The 17,992-nt window shown below is 44.3% G+C and overlaps 1 protein-coding gene across 5 annotated transcripts in view; it reads right to left on the minus strand.

Moving 5' to 3' along the window:
* Window positions 1-17,992, minus strand: part of EVI5 (ecotropic viral integration site 5) — a 158,369-nt gene that overhangs the window by 15,199 nt on the left and 125,178 nt on the right. For all 5 annotated transcript variants that reach the window (XM_044300504.1, XM_044300502.1, XM_044300505.1 and 2 more), the window contains one exon: window positions 8,918-9,013. In XM_044300504.1, coding sequence (XP_044156439.1) covers window positions 8,918-9,013 — 96 coding nt within the window. The remainder of the gene's footprint in view (window positions 1-8,917; window positions 9,014-17,992) is intronic.

Consider the following 17,992-nt stretch of genomic DNA (forward strand, 5'->3'; position numbering starts at 1 on the left):
TTGGCTCTTGGAGATGTCATTGGTCTAGGGGTTCACATACTTTTTCCATCTGCCCCGTGAATGTTTACATGGTGTGTTCAATAAAAACATGGTAACATTTAATTCCATGTGTGTTATTAGTTTAAGCAGACTGTGATTGTCTATTGTTGTGACTTAGATGAAGATCAGATCACATTTTATGACCAATTTGTGCAGAAATCCATATCATTCTAAAGGGTTCACATACTTTTTCTTGCAACTGTGAGTTTTAGCAACTTCCACATCGGATGTAAATTGTGAATGTAAAACTACAAAAAATAATAAAAAAAAATATACAGCAAAATCCACATGAGTTACATGTGGATGTAATGCAGAACTTCCTGTGGCTTTGTCGCAGGTTTCACACCATGGATTGAAAAGGGTAAAATCTGTATTGAAAATATGCAGCATAAATCGAGATGCTGTGAATTTAAAGAGGACCGGTCACCTCTCCTGACATGCCTTTTAGTAACTACTTGAATTCCTCATGTGATAAATCTGGAGCATATATTCTTACAACTATGTTATGTCAGTCCTTTATTATTCCTGCTAGAAGTCATGAATGAGTTACTAGCAGTTTGGAATAAAAGCCCGGCTGGGTGTTACCAGTTGGGGTATGTCTCTGCACAGTCTGATGCTATCCAGTCATACCAGTGTCAGACTGTAGGGAATAGACCCCCTCTCCCAACTGGTAACACCCAGCTGGACCTTCACTGCAAACTGCTAGCAATTAGTGTTGAGCAAATCGAGCTTTGGATCCTAGATCCGAAGGCGATTTGATCAAAACTTCGTTATCACTGAAGTTTCTCCTGGCTACGGTAAATAACTTTGGCCATCGATTTTTAAACTTTACAACATGGATCCGAAGTCTGCTTTGGTACCGGCTGGTACCTCGGTACCAAAGCAGACTTCAGGTCCATGTTTTAAAACAGTTGAAAAATCTAATATTGGTAGTAATACATTTCCCTCCCTGAAGCCCACACATTTGAATGCTGTGTGGAGATGAATCTCTGTACAGCATTCAAACTAAGTTTTGAACGAATCGACTTTGGATCTAGGAGCCTATGCTCAAAACTACTAGCAATGCTAACTAGCAGATACAAGGGTGGATATAACCTATGGGTGAATTCTTGCTGATCTTGCAATCATTGCACATGCTTACATAGCTGATAACTGGGCACATTTCCTCAATATAAGATCTTGGTCCAAGGTATAGCTAGATATACAGGTCCTTCTAAAAAAATTAGCATATTGTGATAAAGTTCATTATTTTCTGTAATGTACTGATAAATATTAGACTTTCATATATTTTAGATTCATTACACACCAACTGAAGTAGTTCAAGCCTTTTATTGTTTTAATATTGATGATTTTGGCATACAGCTCATGAAAACCCAAATTTCCTATCTCAAAAAATTTGCATATTTCATCCGACCAATAAAAGAAAAGTGTTTTTAATACAAAAAAAGTCAACCTTCAAATAATTATGTTCAGTTTTGCACTCAATACTTGGTCGGGAATCCTTTTGCAGAAATGACTGCTTCAATGCGGCGTGGCATGGAGGCAATCAGCCTGTGGCACTGCTGAGGTGTTATGGAGGCCCAGGATGCTTCGATAGCGGCCTTAAGCTCATCCAGAGTGTTGGGTCTTGCGTCTCTCAACTTTCTCTTCCCAATATCCCACAGATTCTCTATGGGGTTCAGGTCAGGACAGTTGGCAGGCCAATTGAGCACAGTAATACCATGGTCAGTAAACCATTTACCAGTGGTTTTGGCACTGTGAGCAGGTGCCAGGTCGTGCTGAAAAATGACATCTTCATCTCCATAAAGCTTTTCAGCAGATGGGAGCATGAAGTGCTCCAAAATCTCCTGATAGCTAGCTGCATTGACCCTGCCCTTGATAAAACACACTGGACCAACACCAGCAGCTGACATGGCACCCCAGACCATCACTGACTGTGGGTACTTGACACTGGACTTCAGGCATTTTGGCATTTCCCTCTCCCCAGTCTTCCTCCAGACTCTGGCACCTTGATTTCCGAATGACATGCAAAATTTGCTTTCATCCAAAAAAAGTACTTTGGACCACTGAGCAACAGTCCAGTGCTGCTTCTCTGTAGCCCAGGTCAGGCGCTTCTGCCGCTGTTTCTGGTTCAAAAGTAGCTTGACCTGGGGAATGCGGCACCTGTAGCCCATTTCCTGCACACGCCTGTACACGGTGGCTCTGGATGTTTCTACTCCAGACTCAGTCCACTGCTTCCGCAGGTCCCCCAAGGTCTGGAATCGGTCCTTCTCCACAATCTTCCTCAGGGTCCAGTCACCTCTTCTCGTTGTGCAGCGTTTTCTGCCACACTTTTTCCTTCCCACAGACTTCCCACTGAGGTGCCTTGATACAGCACTCTGGGAACAGCCTATTCGTTCAGAAATTTCTTTCTGTGTCTTACCCTCTTGCTTGAGGGTGTCAATGATGGCCTTCTGGACAGCAGTCAGGTCGGCAGTCTTACCCATGATTGCGGTTTTGAGTAATGAACCAGGCTGGGAGTTTTTAAAAGCCTCAGGAATCTTTTGCAGGTGTTTAGAGTTAATTAGTTGATTCAGATAATTAGGTTAATAGCTCGTTTAGAGAACCTTTTCATGATATACTAATTTTTGGAGATAGGAATTTGGGTTTTCATGAGCTGTATGCCAAAATCATCAATATTAAAACAATAAAAGGCTTGAACTACTTCAGTTGGTGTGTAATGAATCTAAAATATATGAAAGTCTAATGTTTATCAGTACATTACAGAAAATAATGAACTTTATCACAATATGCAATTTTTTTTTAGAAGGACCTGTATGTGGTGCTTTATACAGTGTATAACTGGAGGAAGGATTGCGTGCCAAAACATCACTGCCATGTGCATTTCTGCTACACAATAAAACATTGAAAAATGTATCTGGTGGTGTCTTGGACATTCTCACATGTTGGACTTCTATGGTGAATCTTGATGGAACTTACCCCCAAGTTAGCAAGCCTCATTTTTCCCTGATGCACACGATATTGGGACACTTTTGCTTTATATTTATTTATTTTTTGCACAATAATACTAATTTAAGATCTTGGAAAACTGTTCTTCATACAAGGGACCACATGGCCTCCATCTACGGGCACTAAGCCACCGCTAGATGCAATGGTGATACAAAGTCTTTGCTACTGTACCCAGCACTGGCATAAAAGTATACCAGTACTGGGGAGGTCTTTGCCTCCTCTCCAAAGGCAATACAGTCTAACAGATATCTATACGAGTGCGCTAGGAGCGCAGCAGCCAAGACTGTCTGAAGATGGTGCCAGTGAGGCTGCTGCAGCCAGGCTTGATCCCTCGGGCAGTGAGTGTGAGCTGTAGGTCTGTGAGAAGGTGAAGTAGGATGAGCTGTGGTGCAATCTGGTAAGATCCAAAACTTTTATCTTTATATAAAAGTTAGTTTCTTCAAAAGAAACCTCAATAAAGATACTCTTTAAATCAGGCATCCTCAAACTGCGGCCCTCCAGCCGTTGTAAAACTACAACTCCCACAATGCCCTGCTGTAGGCTGATACCTGTAGGCTGTTCGGGCATTGTGGGAGTTGTAGTTTTGCAACAGCTGGAGGGCCACAGTTTGAGGGTGCCTGCTTTATAGGAACACATCGTTTGGCTCCCACCCGATTGCACCACGGTTCATCCCACTTCACCTTCTCACAGTTATATTGTATACTGCGGAAACAGCATGGTCATGAAGTGAGCACCTATAGCTTCAGCACTGCCAAGTGTGATGATGGTTTCATTTCTCCCCTCATGAACTGGTTGGTTGCAGGTTCTTCAAATCAAACATTAAGTCCAATGTGTGAAGAACATCCTTCGCTCCAGATAACCATCTGAAATATCTCCATGTGCCCCTAGACCAATGACCAAGATATTTATAATTTTTTTTTTTAATTCTTTAATAAATGGCAACAATAAGAAAAAAGACAATAAATACTTACATTCCCAAATTCCATTAAAGAAGACCTATCAGCAGTATCAACGCTATTAAACCAGATACTCTGTCTGGTAGGGCTAATCCTAATGCAATGCACCAAGGAACAAGGCCTGGCCCCCGCAGGGTATCTTCGCTCCATCGATTTTCAGTGCTGACCATGCCTCTCAGTGCACTGCAGCTGCGATATGCAGAAAAATAAAAGTCTATTCTTTCAGGAACATCACAAGAGATTTCAGATATCAATTTAATCAGCACGTCAACATTATTAGGCAGTACGCCTGGTTTAATAGGGGTGATCCTCCTGACAGGCACTCTAAGAATGAATGATTTGTATCATAAGGCATTTCAGAATGAAAGACTAACTCATGAAATAATATGGACACTTCATCTTTTGTACCCCAGAAATTGTACCATTCATAGAACCACTCAGTACATGGGTTGTATGTGAAACTCCAGCAAAGCCATATTCAGACATACCCGAAGAAAAAGGAGGAACACAAAAAACCCAAAAGAATCAGATAGACTGGAAGCCAACTTGCTTGATCTTTGTTCATTCCAGGAGACTTTGGGGAAGTATCAGGCTTCCCCCACACACATCAGCTGTTCATAAAAATGTTATTGGAATGGCCAGCCTTTAGATAAATGGCTGCCAAACACTGTTTTTAGCGAGATCAACTAAAAAAACAAACACATTAAGGGGCATTCAGACCACCGGAAGTTCTTTGCAGTCCGCAAACCGTGGATCCACTAAGCACGGAAACATGGATAATGGCCTGTTTGTACACAGTGAAAAGAAAAGACACGCTCTTTACTTCGCCTTAACATGTGGACCATGGACCCATTGATGCGGCATGCACACGGCCGCTATCCGTGCTTTGTGGATCCATTGCCTGTGAAATGCAAAACACTTACAGCTGTGTGAATGCCCCCTAATAACCACTATAGGTCATCTGTCAGATGCATCCATGTAATTGTCTGCAATTTTCATGCATCTGTTACAAAACTAGAAAGAGCACATTAGACTAGTTTCACATCTCCAGCATTGGTCATCCGGCAGAGAATGCCGGGAATCGGCCGGACACAAACTGCAGCATGCGGTGGTCTTTGGCCAATTTGCTGCATATTTGATGGATTGCATATAGTTAACGGGGTCGTCGGGCGATCCATTTGCATCCATCAGTGCCAGATCCGGAGAATTTCAGCAGGCTATTATCTGCCATAATGGCCTGCCGGAATTGCTTTGTATCAATTATAATTCTTCATCACATACTGTGGATGAACATAGTCCATACGGCATAAACCTACACGTCACTATGTAAACCTTAGATCTAGGAGTTCATAGGAAAGGACATGTACTGGCCTGACCAATATGCTGCAGACCACCCAGCTCACAAGACTGAACATAGCTACCTGGTCACACGCAGACACTGCGCGCTCTCATGTAAAACCATGTGCCTTATAAACCGCTACCTGGTCGCACGCAGACACTGCGCGCTTTCATGTAAAAATCATGTGCCTTATAAACCGCTACCTGGTCGCACGCAGACACTGCGCGCTTTCATGTAAAAATCATGTGCCTTATAAACCGCTACCTGGTCACACGCAGACACTGCGCGCTCTCATGTAAAACCATGTGCCTTATAAACCGCTACCTGGTCACACGCAGACACTGTGCGCTCATGTAAAAACCACGTGCCTTATAAACCGCTACCTGGTCACACGCAGACACTGCGCGCTCATGTAAAAACCACGTGCCTTATAAACCGCTACCTGGTCACACGCAGACACTGCGCGCTCATGTAAAAACCACGTGCCTTATAAAGCGCTACCTGGTCACACGCAGACACTGCGCGCTCATGTAAAAACCATGTGCCTTATAAACCGCTACCTGGTCACACGCAGACACTGCGCGCTCTCATGTAAAACCATGTGCCTTATAAACCGCTACCTGGTCACACGCAGACACTGCGCGCTCATGTAAAAACCACGTGCCTTATAAACCGCTACCTGGTCACTCCGCTGGAGTAACATCAGAGCACTAGAAAGAGGTGTCGTTGAGTAACGCCGTCAATGAGGAGAACGGTTATTATATAACACATTTATGTACAAATCTGCTTTCTAATTCATTGTTCAACTGACATTAGGCAAGTATCCTTTTATGCAATCTCGGTCATACCAGCACAACGCACGCACTTTCTCCACAACGGTAAGCAACCACAAATCAGCACATGTGCTTTAGGCAAAACAGCACATGAGTTTCACATAAACCTCAACCATTTAGACACCCCAGGATTGAAGGTGACAGGCTACTCAACAGAGCAAACAAAAAGCTCTAAGAAGCTCTCAGGAGACTAAACCAAACGGTTACTTTCCACCTAATCAGGTGTGAAGAGACTGCAGCAAACAAGTCATCTCTCAGAGTCCGGATCCGTAATTCAGCTCCATTTATTTACAAGTCAAATGCTATGAGCCCAGCGTCTACAAGCTGCAGGGTTATAGGAAAGCCAATAAAACTGCAGGGTGTGAATTAATACACGAGATGTCATTTTCGCGATACTGACTCAATAGGTAAAGGGGTTACCCTGAAAAAATATATATATTGATGACCTACACCTCAGGATAGGTCAATATTCTATAGACAGGGACCCCCGCCGATCAGCTGTTTTAAGAGGCTGGCATTGCCAAAGCACCGCAGCCTCTTATTAGGCCGTGTGACATCACCGGTCACGTGGCCTAGTTGCAGCTCAGCCCCATTGAAGTGAATCCCTGCAATACCAAACACGGCCACTATACTATGTATGGCACTGTGTTTGGTGTGCTGACAGGAGCTAGTTGCGCTCACCAGAGCTCTAGTGAGCGCGGCAGCTCCCTGAAACAGCTGATCGGCAGTAACTGGCTGACCTATTACATGTGCGCTTGGCATCTGAAGGCATCTGTGTTGGTCCCATGTTCATATGTGCCCGAACTGCTGAGAAAAATGATGTTTTAATATATGCAAATGAGCCTCTAGGAGCAACGGGGGAGTTGCCGTTACACCTAGAGGCTCTGCTCTCTCTGCAAAAGCTGCACCCGCTTTTATTGACAGGACCAAGCAGTGTAAACATGATCAGGCCTGGCCCTGTCAATCAAAGTGCAGACGGTGCAGCAGGGCCTCTAGGTGTAACGGCAACGCCCCCATTGCTCCTAGAGGCTCATTTGCATATATCAAAACACAATTTCTCTCAGTAACGTGGGCACTTTTGAACATGGGACCAACACAGATGCCTTCAGCTGCAAAGCGCACATGTAACATGGTCAACCAGTTTCATAGATACTAATCCGCGGGCAAATGCCCTTTAAAAGGGGCTGTCCACCTTTTTAGGCAATGGCCGATCAATAAGCTGTTCGGCAATAGCTCCAGAAGCAGACAGTTCCGTCTACTTTGTAGTTGACTAAGCGCTGCTGAAGTCAATAGGAGCACCGCTGCAGCCACAACCCGAGTCCCCTACATAGTTAATGGAGCTCTCTGCTCCCAGCGCAGCATGGGTGTCAGACCCTTAAAGACAGGCCATCACTTAAAGGGGTTATCCAGGAAATAATAAAAATGACATATCCTCAGGATAGGTCATCATTATCACATCGACAGGGGTCAGAGTCCTGGCAACACCGATCAGCTGCTTTAGGGAGCCCCAGACTTTCTGCAGCTTACTAAGCACAGCACCATACATAGTATAGTGGCAGTGTCTGGTATTGCAGCTCAGCGCCATTCACCTTAAAAGGGAGTCTGTCACCTCCATATGGCCATATCCAGTGCTTACATGGCTCTGTAGCAAATCTATACAGGATTGTAACAATACCTTTGTCTTCTTTGCACCAGCAGGAAAAACGAAGTTTAATTCATATGCAAATGAGCAATCGCAAGTGCCCAGGGGCGGCGTTCAGTGTGTAGGTGCCCAGGCTGCTCTGCCTTCTTTTCACTTTACTCCTCCCCAGCCTCTGCCCGCCCTCCAAGTCCGGACCTTTCAATGAGGCAAGAGACTTGGAGGGCGGGCAAAGGCAGAGGCTGGGGAGGAGTAAAGTGAAAAGAAGGCAGAGCAGCCTGGGCACCTACACACTGAACGCCGCCCCTGGGCACTTGCGATTGCTCATTTGCATATGAATTAAACTTTGTTTTTCCTGCTGGTGCTAGTCTTAAGACAAAAGGTACCGTTACAATCCTGTATAAGTGTGCTACAGAGCCATGTAAGCGCTGTATATGGCCATATGGAGGTGACCGACTCCTTTTAATGGGGCTGAGCTGCAACTAGGCCAAGTGAGCGATGTAGAGTGACGTCATATGGCCCAGATAGAGGCTGCGGAGAACCCGACCTCTTCTAACAGCTGATCGGCAGGGGACCTCGGAGTCAGACCCCGGCCAAACTGATACTGATGACCCAGCCTAAGGATAAGTCACCAATATTATTTCCAGGATAACCTCTTTAATAAAAAGGTGGACAACCCCTTTAAATTAAAATCACATAAAAAATAGAGAAATTCCCAAGAACCCATGAGATGCTAACCTATTTTTGAATGGTCCTTGGGAAAAAGATAGCAGCAACCAGATTGTTCTCTCTACTGTTTGGCAAAAGTTAGTTTTGATAAATTCCCCCAATCTCTCTTCTTCTGAACTACTACTTCTACTACTTTCCAGGTAGAATACTTTTATTCTGGAAACGCTCAAAAAGTTATTAAAACTTTACAGATCTATTAGATCCTCAGGATTTCCTTCGGATTCTAGAAATTGCCTGTTAAACCTACTTTAGTTCTCCGTTGGTGAGAATGGCATACACAGTATTATGTATGGCAGGCAGTTGGCCCTCTGCTTGCCTTACAGCACATGGCGGCGTTCAGAATCGGGCAGTAACATGGGCGCACACTGCTTACCTCCTGTTTCAATTCTTCAATTTGATCTTTTAACTCACGAATGTACTGGCTGGAGTCTGAGTTGTTGAGTTGTCCTTGAATTTTCCCTTCTTCTTTCTATATAAAGAGAAAACAAAAACAGGAAAAAGATGGCTCGGTGGTCAGTCAAGCAGTCTAGTCAGCTATGCATAAAAATATGGCACACGCCCTGAGCAGAAACACTTGTGAACCTGGAACAACAATTTCTATTTGCTGGCTACACAAAATAATAGAGGAGAACATATTTACTAATATGTCTGCACCAAAAATCTGGCTAATAAGTGGTGCATACTGGCGTATCTAGAGTTTGCACACTTTTTCCGACATACTCAACAAGGGCTGGAAACTAAGAGCTTCATGGAAATGAAGTGGGGCCTAATATGCAACATTTTGCACCACGATTACTCCTCAATTTTGGCATAAAAATCTGTCTATAAGTAAAAGCCAGAGAAAAGTGTCCGTCCCTGCACCAGATTTACCATCCAGCCTGAGCCCCTGTGATGAATCTGCTGCTTTTCGTCTTCACCATCTTTTGGATTAGTAAATCTGAGCCATAGAGTGGTGCTGTCAATAGGACACCAATCTCAAGTACAGCAATTTTTCCTAGCCAGGCAGCCACAGCCTTAGGGACGCGACAGAGCGGTGTACGTGGAGCCCCTTTAACTCTGTATTAGACCTCATGCACAAGTCCAGAGCAGGTCAGTGTCCGCAATATACAGGCACCGGCCGTGTGCACACCTCATCATGGATGCGGACCCTTCGATTTGAATGGATCCACAACCCGGGAGGTACGGTGCAGAACAGAGGCAGGGATCGGAAGCACTACGGCGTCTGTGCGTCTGCACCGGAAAAGGTTCACTACTCTTATGCAATGCGGATCCCATTTAAGTGAATGAGTCCGTGAATGGTGGACATGTGCGCATTGCGGACCGCAATTTGCTGTCCGCAGCACGGACAAGGCCGATACATGGTTGTGTGCATGAGGCCTTACAGGGAGAAAGACATTCTGTGCAACCTCCATCTAGTAGTTTTTTTTAACACCTTGACTTACACTACATTTTAGAAGCGCTCTTTGCTTTCCGTGTCATCAGAAAATAACCTATTATTTAAATCAAATTTTTATGTTCAAGCTGCCAGATTAAACCAAATAGTAACACCGTGTCCAGTACAGTAAAAACTGCTGGCATGTAACAAACCTAGAAATATTATACCCTTTAATATCAATGGTAACATTCCAGTAAGTTTTTTCATCCAACATATTTCGGGACAAATACACATTACAAACAGGGATTTCAGAAGTGCATTAAAGACCCCTTTGGATTTAATTCTCCTACAGTAAATATCTGTGTGAATTATTAAAAGCCGGTGAGGACAAACATTTGCCACACACATCAATCTTCTAGTCATTTCCTAAAATCATCATGAGAAACCAGCCACAAGCATTTTCCACGAATCTGCACCGCTGGGAGGTTTAACGGAGGCCGTCAGTTAACAGACTTCCTTCACATGCAGGTGCATGGCACACAGGCAAGGGAATCTATATATTTTTTTCCATTTGAAATAATTAGCAAATATGATTTTGTGATGAATGGTCTGTCACCGCTATGTAGCAAAGCCCACTGTCAAATATTTCTCACCGGATGACAATGTTTTCCTTGACGATCCATGGCTCCCCTGCAGAAAATTCAGCTTTTTAAAAATATGCTAATAGGGCCTCTGGTGCCACGAGCGTGGTACCGTTACTCTCCTTGACTTTCCCACAAACCATTGAAGGACAGAAGCAGTACAGATGACATGTCACTTGGCTCTGTATTCCGACTAGGACAGCATCAGGTGAGACACCTATTTGGCATGTGTTCCCCATGTAATAATTCTGGAGCGCCATTCTCTTATTATTTCTACTAGAAGTTATGAATGAATTGCTAGCAGTCTGCAGTAAGGGCACAGAGGGAAGGTAACCAGTTCACCCCAGACTCACCCTATCCAGTCATTGGTTGCTATGATGCCATGCGCCCGCTGCTGTACAGTAATACACATTATCTATACGAGTATTACTGTACATCAACGGCGGCACGAAGCACACTGCGTCATAGCAACCAATGACGCCGCGCGCTCCTACATTTAGCAGGAACCCAGGCCGGTATCTCACGGTGCGTGTGCATGAGGCTTTACTCTGCTTTTTTTCTTCCAGAAATCCTGCTGCAAATCCTACAAACCTATAACTACTCTCCCTATATAATAAACTTCTTATTAGCAGCAGAAATCAACAGTTTCCCCAAGTCCTCATGCACACAGTCATTGCCCGGCCATGCCCGTATTGCGGCCTGCAATCAGCGGGTCCGCAAAACATGGGCCCTGGCCGTTTGTGCATCGCAAACCTATTAATCTGAATGGGTCCGCAATCCAGAAGGTGCATTGCGGAACGGAGGCACGGAACCCCATGGAAGCACTACGGAGTGCTTCCATGGGGTTTCTCTCCCTGCCTCCGCCACGCGAAAAAACAAACAGAACATTTTTTTTTTTTTTCAAGTTGAATGGGTCTGCATCCGTCTGCAGCACCGCACGGATGGAGCCTGTGCATTAGAGACCGCAAACTGCAGTCCCCAATGCATGGAACGGCCTTAACGTGTTTTTTTTAGCACAATTGACATTAAATCACCTATGCACAGGATAGTTGATAACTGTATGAACTCTGAGAACCCCAATGATCACAAGAATGGGGGTCCCCGAGTACCCCATTTCTCTCCACTGCACGGCTGTGATCGTAGTCACAGTAGAGCATGCATCCAGATGCTCCATTCAATGGCCATGTCCAGCACTTTAGAGAGGTTGTGCAGCCAGCACATATTGATGACATCTGATCGGTGGGGGTCTAACTCCTGGCACTCCCGCCGATCAGCTGTTTGAAGAGGGTGCAAGCACCACATCCACTTCATAATTACAGATTCAAACAGCTGATCGGCAGGGTGTAAAGAGTTAGACCCCCACCGATCAGATTGATGACCTATCCTGACTGGCTGCACAACCCCTTTAACGTCAGATACTGTTGGGAAGTATTTGGAACCATAAAACCTCTGTGGCCTTCTGTAGTCTCCCATGGGCAATGACTAGCTGGCTGGCTACAATCACACGGGAAATACAAATAGTTTTTTAAAGGGGTTGTCCGGGTTCAGAGCTGAACCCGGACATACCCATAATTTCACCCAGGCAGCCCCCTGACAAGAGCATCGGAGCAGTTCACACTCAGACGCTCATGTCAGGAGGGCTGCCTGGGTGAAATTATGGGTATGTCTGGGTTCGGGTTTCGTAGCCATTAGCAGAAGCTCTCTCTGCTGAAATAAATGGCACACACTGATCAGATAGACACAAGTGCAACTTTTCAGTACAGTGAAGCAACTGCAGAAGGCATTAAGTAACTTTGCAAAACAGTCAGTTTTAGCACATTGTGGTGAAAAATCTTGCAATTTCTCAGCTAAAGGGTTATAAAGATTTCTTAAGAAGCAAAAGCAAAGGTTTCAAATTAGCATCCTGTGCTTTTCTTCATCTGGCAACACATAAAAGCAATCAAAGTTCCCTAACACTGAGCTTTCTTAAAAGGAAATACAGGTGTTTGGGGGCTTTAGGGGGCTGCAGCCACAACATGAACATCATTCGAGAAGGAAAAAAGAGAAAAAAACAACGACACTTAATTCCTAGAACAGGTGTCGAGAAGAAAGTGTGATTCGAACACAGACACTTCAACAATAAAGCTTGTGGCGCTGCGAAATGTCAGATTTTAATTTACAGGATCATTGTAATGACAGATTATAAATGTAAAATTCACAAGGAAGACCCTTGCTATCTCCCAAAAAGAACCCATCAAACTGTAGGGCAGTGGTCAGAAACCTTTGGCACTTCATCTGTTGAGAAACTACATCTCCCAGCATGCCGCATTCACTTCTTTGGGAGTCAGGAGAACAGCTGAGAAAGCATGCATGCTGGGATTGGTAGTTTCCCCAACAGCTGGAGCGCCGAAGGTTGCTGAACCCTGCTGTAAGGAGTAGTCACATCTATTGTTACATAGATCTAGATGATGGCCTAGTCCAGGGATGGCCAACCTGATGCTCTCCAGCTGTTGCAAAACTACAACTCCCAGCATGCCCATGCTACCTACAGCTATCAGCCTACAGCAGGGCATGGTGGGAGTTGTAGTTTTACAACAGCTGGAGAGCCTCAGGTTGGCCATGCCTGGCCTAGTCACTGCATACCCCCCAATGCAGATTATCAGAGCAAAAGTAGTTGCTAATCTTCCCATTCACAGAAGTCCCCCTTACGGCAGTCACGTCAGGTAAGCTCTACCCATCAATGGAAATCACAATAAATCATGGCATCCAACCAAAAACTCAACAAAAGTATAGCATTCAAACCTTAAAGAGGACCTTTGAAGGAACTATTGGTTAGAAACTGGTATGCTTAACCAGATATGGCGGCCCCTACAGATGCCAGCACATTTTTTTTTAAACCCCACTGTTCTGGCGCTGTGTTCCCCGCTGTTTTTGGTGCCTGATCTGTTAATGTAGAGCAGGGATGGCCAACCTGTGGCTCTCCAGCTGTTGTAAAACTACAATTCCCACCATGCCCTGCTGTAGGTTGATAGCTGGAGAGCCGCAGGTTGGCCATCCCTGATGTAGAGTATCTGTACAGGGAGGAGGAGACTCCAGGGTTTCTCAATGGGCGTCTCCTTCTCCCTGGCTGTAGCGCGGGCCAATCACAGCAGAGAGCGTCACAGGCAGAAAGATGGTAAGCTGTTTTTTCTCCCTTTCTGCTGTGATTTGACCGCGCTACAGCCAGGGAGAAGGAGACGCCCATTGAGAAACCCTGGCGTCTCCTCCTCCCTGTACAGATGCTCTAAATTAACATTTGAGCTGCCAAAAACAGCGGGGGGTTGTGGGGGGGGGGGGTGTTGGACAGCACCAGGAGGGGTATTTTAGAAAAAATTACTGGCATCTGTAGGGGCCGCCCCATCTGGTAAGCATACCAGTTGGTAACTCATAATCCCATGAAAGGTCCTCTTTAAAGTAAGCAACGGTATTAGAAAAAGAAAGGGGTCTTTATCTCCAGAAACAGTGCCACCCTAGTCCGTGGACAGTGTCTGGTATTGCAGCTCAACTCTATTCCCTGAGTTGCCATACCAGACACACAAGAAAAAGAAAAAAAACTGCACAATTTTTGTAAAATAAACCAGACTTAAAATCAACCTCAAGTGATTTAATTAAGTTTAAACTGACGTCTCAGAATTCGTGCGGATTCTCGCTGCAAATTTGTATGAAATTACAGCGCAGTGCAAGTCAAAGAAGTTTTGCTCACACTTTACACATGCTGCAGATTTCTTGCTTGTGCGGTATTCCTTCTTGTGGACTCCATTTTGAACTCTGCAGCAGGTTCGTTAGTTTGAGGATCGCGTGCAGATTTGCCGCAGATTCTTTCCTCTGAACTCCACAGGGTTCGAAAAGCTGCATCTAAATCCCATAGAATGGTGAGCAGATTTTTGTGCGGACCTGGGAGACAACAAAGGAGGCGTTCTCTTAAAGGGGTTGTTGTGTTTCCAATATGGATTACCTATGCACAGGATAGGTCATCAATATCAAATCAGCGTGGGTTCGGCACAGCACCTCCTGCCGTTTGACTGTCACTGTTAACCGGTTGTGATGGAGGAGCTGTAATTACACTGAAAAAAGGGTAGCAGGGCTGTTCAGTAATTTTGCAATTACGTAAATCATTCTGTAATAAATGTCAAAATGATATACCGTATGAACGTGGGTGGAGGCCAAAAACAAAATTGTAATATCGAGATTGTTTCTTCCTTTATTGTATTGCGTATGCTTGAAAGAAAATTGACAACTTCTATAAAAACGCATGACCTGACTGACCGCTTCAATGAATTATGACCAAAGAAAGCTGAAGCAGAACTAGGACATTGGTCAGCACAGGGCTCCTTGCCTTTGGATTGACAAGTGCGTCCTCTTCATGGGCCACTGCGGTATCTGAACAAAATTTTTGGTGATAAAATAAAAAAAATAATCTAAAATGCTGCAGTCCTTGCACTGACCACTAGGCCTAATATGCAGAGACGTCCTGTTCTGTACAGGTAAGGCTACTTTCACACAGGCGTTTTGGCTTTCCGTTTGCGAGATTCGTTCAGGGCTCTCACAAGCGGTCCAAAACGGATCAGTTTAGCCCTATTGCAGGGGTAGGCAACCTCCGGCACTCCAGATGTTGTAAAACTACAACTCCCAGCATGCATACTTCCTCTGCTCTTCTCAGAACTCTAACAGAAATGAATGGAGCATGCTGGGAATTGTAGTTTTGCCACAGCTGGAGTGCCGGAGGTTGCTGACCCCTGCCCTATTGCATTCTGCATGGAAAAGTATCCGCTCAGAATACATCAGTTCTGTCTCCATTCCACTTTGGAGGCGGACACTAAACCGATGCTTGCAGCATGTTGGTGTCTGTCTGATGAAACCGAGCAAAACGGATCCGTCCTGGCACACAATGTAAGTCAATGGGGACGGATCAGTTTTCACTGGCACAATTGGAAACTGATCCGTCCTCCATTGACTTTCAATGGTGTTCAAGATGGATCCGTCTTGGCTATGTTAGAGATAATACAAACAGATCCGTTCAGAACGGATGCAGACGGTTGTATTATCTGAACGGATCCGTTCATGACGGATCCACACAAAACGCGAGTGTGCGAAATTAGCCTAACCTTTCAATACCCATCTCATCATCACAGGCATGATTACAATGACAGATAACACCTCTGTACAGATGACACAGGATCCACCATTCATATTAGGTGATATCAGAGCTTATCTACTCCCTCCTGACCTCTGCACGGGTCCTATAGCATGCCTAGAAAGCTCTTCCATAGAAGTCAATGAGGTAAGCTCCTGTCCATTGGAAGTCTTCTTATATCTTAGGCCTAATGGACCGTGAGGATATTGAATATTTTTACTATTTGTTTAAATCTAGATAGGGACATGGGAAGAAAAAAAAAAAAATCTGTTTACCATAAAAACTTGATTTAAACAATGTTATTTTCTGATGAAACATTCCCCTTAAAAGGAAATGCGTCACCAAAATAGTTTTCTCAGATAAAACCAGATAGCAGCACACATACGGTACTTTTCTTATCTCCTTATTTTCTGATTGCAGATTTTTTTAATTCTGCTTCCTGATCATGATTATGGGGGCGGCCATCTTGCCTGAGCGGTTCTTAAAAGTATTTAGAAAGCATTTAATGAAATGCTTTAAAGGCAGCCCAATGGGCCATAGACACAATGGTCTGGAGCTGACTATTGACTTCTATGGGAGAGTTTTCTAGGCATGCTGTGACCTGTGCAGAGGTCAGGAGGGAGTAGATAAGCTTTATTCACGATAGGTCTTTGTCAGAGGATACTGTGTTACCTATACACAGGTGATGTATGCCATCCTAAACCCGACTATAATAAAAAGGAGACAACTGCAGCTTGTACAGAGAGAGAAGTGGCGCCCATTAGGCTTAGTAGCCAGTTCAAAAACCGCAGGATTTACTTTTTTTTCTTGACATGGAAAATGAAAAATGACAAAAAAGTGATTTAAACAATAGGTACATTTTCTGATGACCCATTACCTTTAAAGTCTAGGAAAATCTGCTGAAGGAGCTCAGACATCTATATGCACATTGGTTCCTGCAATTACCAATTGACAAGCTAGCAAGAAGTGCAGACCACACAGAATTACCTCTTGCTTATATATGTGTCTATATTGCTCTGCGGTCTTCTGAGATGGAGACCAGATTTAAAAAAAAAATTATGACAAAAAAGGGTATAGAAAATGTGGTGAGGTGTCCTATCAGTGACATTGTGGTGACTCATTTTAAGTGCAAAAAAAAAAGTTCATGCATCGGGGTTGATTTAGAAAAAAAATAAAAAGCTAAAAAGTGTTTCCTGTAAGGCAGAGGACGGAAAATAAACCTTGAGGTCTGGGTCTAGAAAAGATCATGACAGACCTGAAATAAACAGAACCAACCAAGGCACTGATTGGGGTAAAGAAGAAGTAGGATATTGTCCTGTCTAAATGAACAACCATCGGCGGAGATGCCTTTTAAGAAATGTAGACCTTTGGAATATCTGAGGGCAGGTCGATGGGTATTCTTACAACCAAGGTGTAAAAACACAAGTGAAAATCACATGCGCCGTCTGCCGTTGCAGCCCCCGTTTCCATACCACACGCACACAACGTTCTCGTTTCTTAACCAGCGTGAGAAATGCAATTTACAGCAAATTTTAACCAACCTAATCACAGCAGAAATTCTGGGTTTGTGTGATGACTGGAGAGCTGCAGAATGGTGGGTGTCAAGACCACTTGCAGTTTCAAGTTTACTAGCTACGCACTGTGCTAAGTATCAGTGGCTTTTCATCATACCTATAGGTATCGAGCTCAAATTTTGTGAGCGGCCTTAAAAAAAAAAAAAAAATAAAAAAAAAAAAAGTATTTCCCTTAAATAGTACTGAAAAAATGCCTATGAATTCAAATATTCAATAAGCTGACCTCTTGTGCTAAGTCTATTCAGAGGGTGGCCACAATGAAGCTGAGGCACACTGAGGGTGTAGGCCCCCCAAGTCCCCAATCCCAGGAGATGGTCTCAGAAGCTATGAATCTATCAAGATGGAAGAGATAGGTCATTGAGGTGGAAACTGACATTTGCTTGGTACCATTCATGGGTAATGTTCGTTGAGCAGAACGATGATTTTTGTGCTGGCATCAGCTTATTGCCCACACTAATATAGGGGCACCACATTGTGGAACATGTAAACAAGGTACCACTGTGTGGGTCCTAGGTGTGACCCCCCGTGTGGAGACCTTCTGCAGCTTGCACTTGTTTGGAACTATTCAGATGAGTCACTGACAAAAGTATTGGGCTCTTAACACTGGGTCGGAGCTGGTTCAAGAGAGCATGGAAATAATGGTATAGCTGGTTTTGCACCTTCAGTTGGTCGAGAGATACACTGCAGAAGTATCTCAAAACTATGG

This window comes from Bufo gargarizans, chromosome 7, assembly GCF_014858855.1.
Source record: "Bufo gargarizans isolate SCDJY-AF-19 chromosome 7, ASM1485885v1, whole genome shotgun sequence".
Lineage (NCBI taxonomy): Eukaryota > Metazoa > Chordata > Amphibia > Anura > Bufonidae > Bufo > Bufo gargarizans.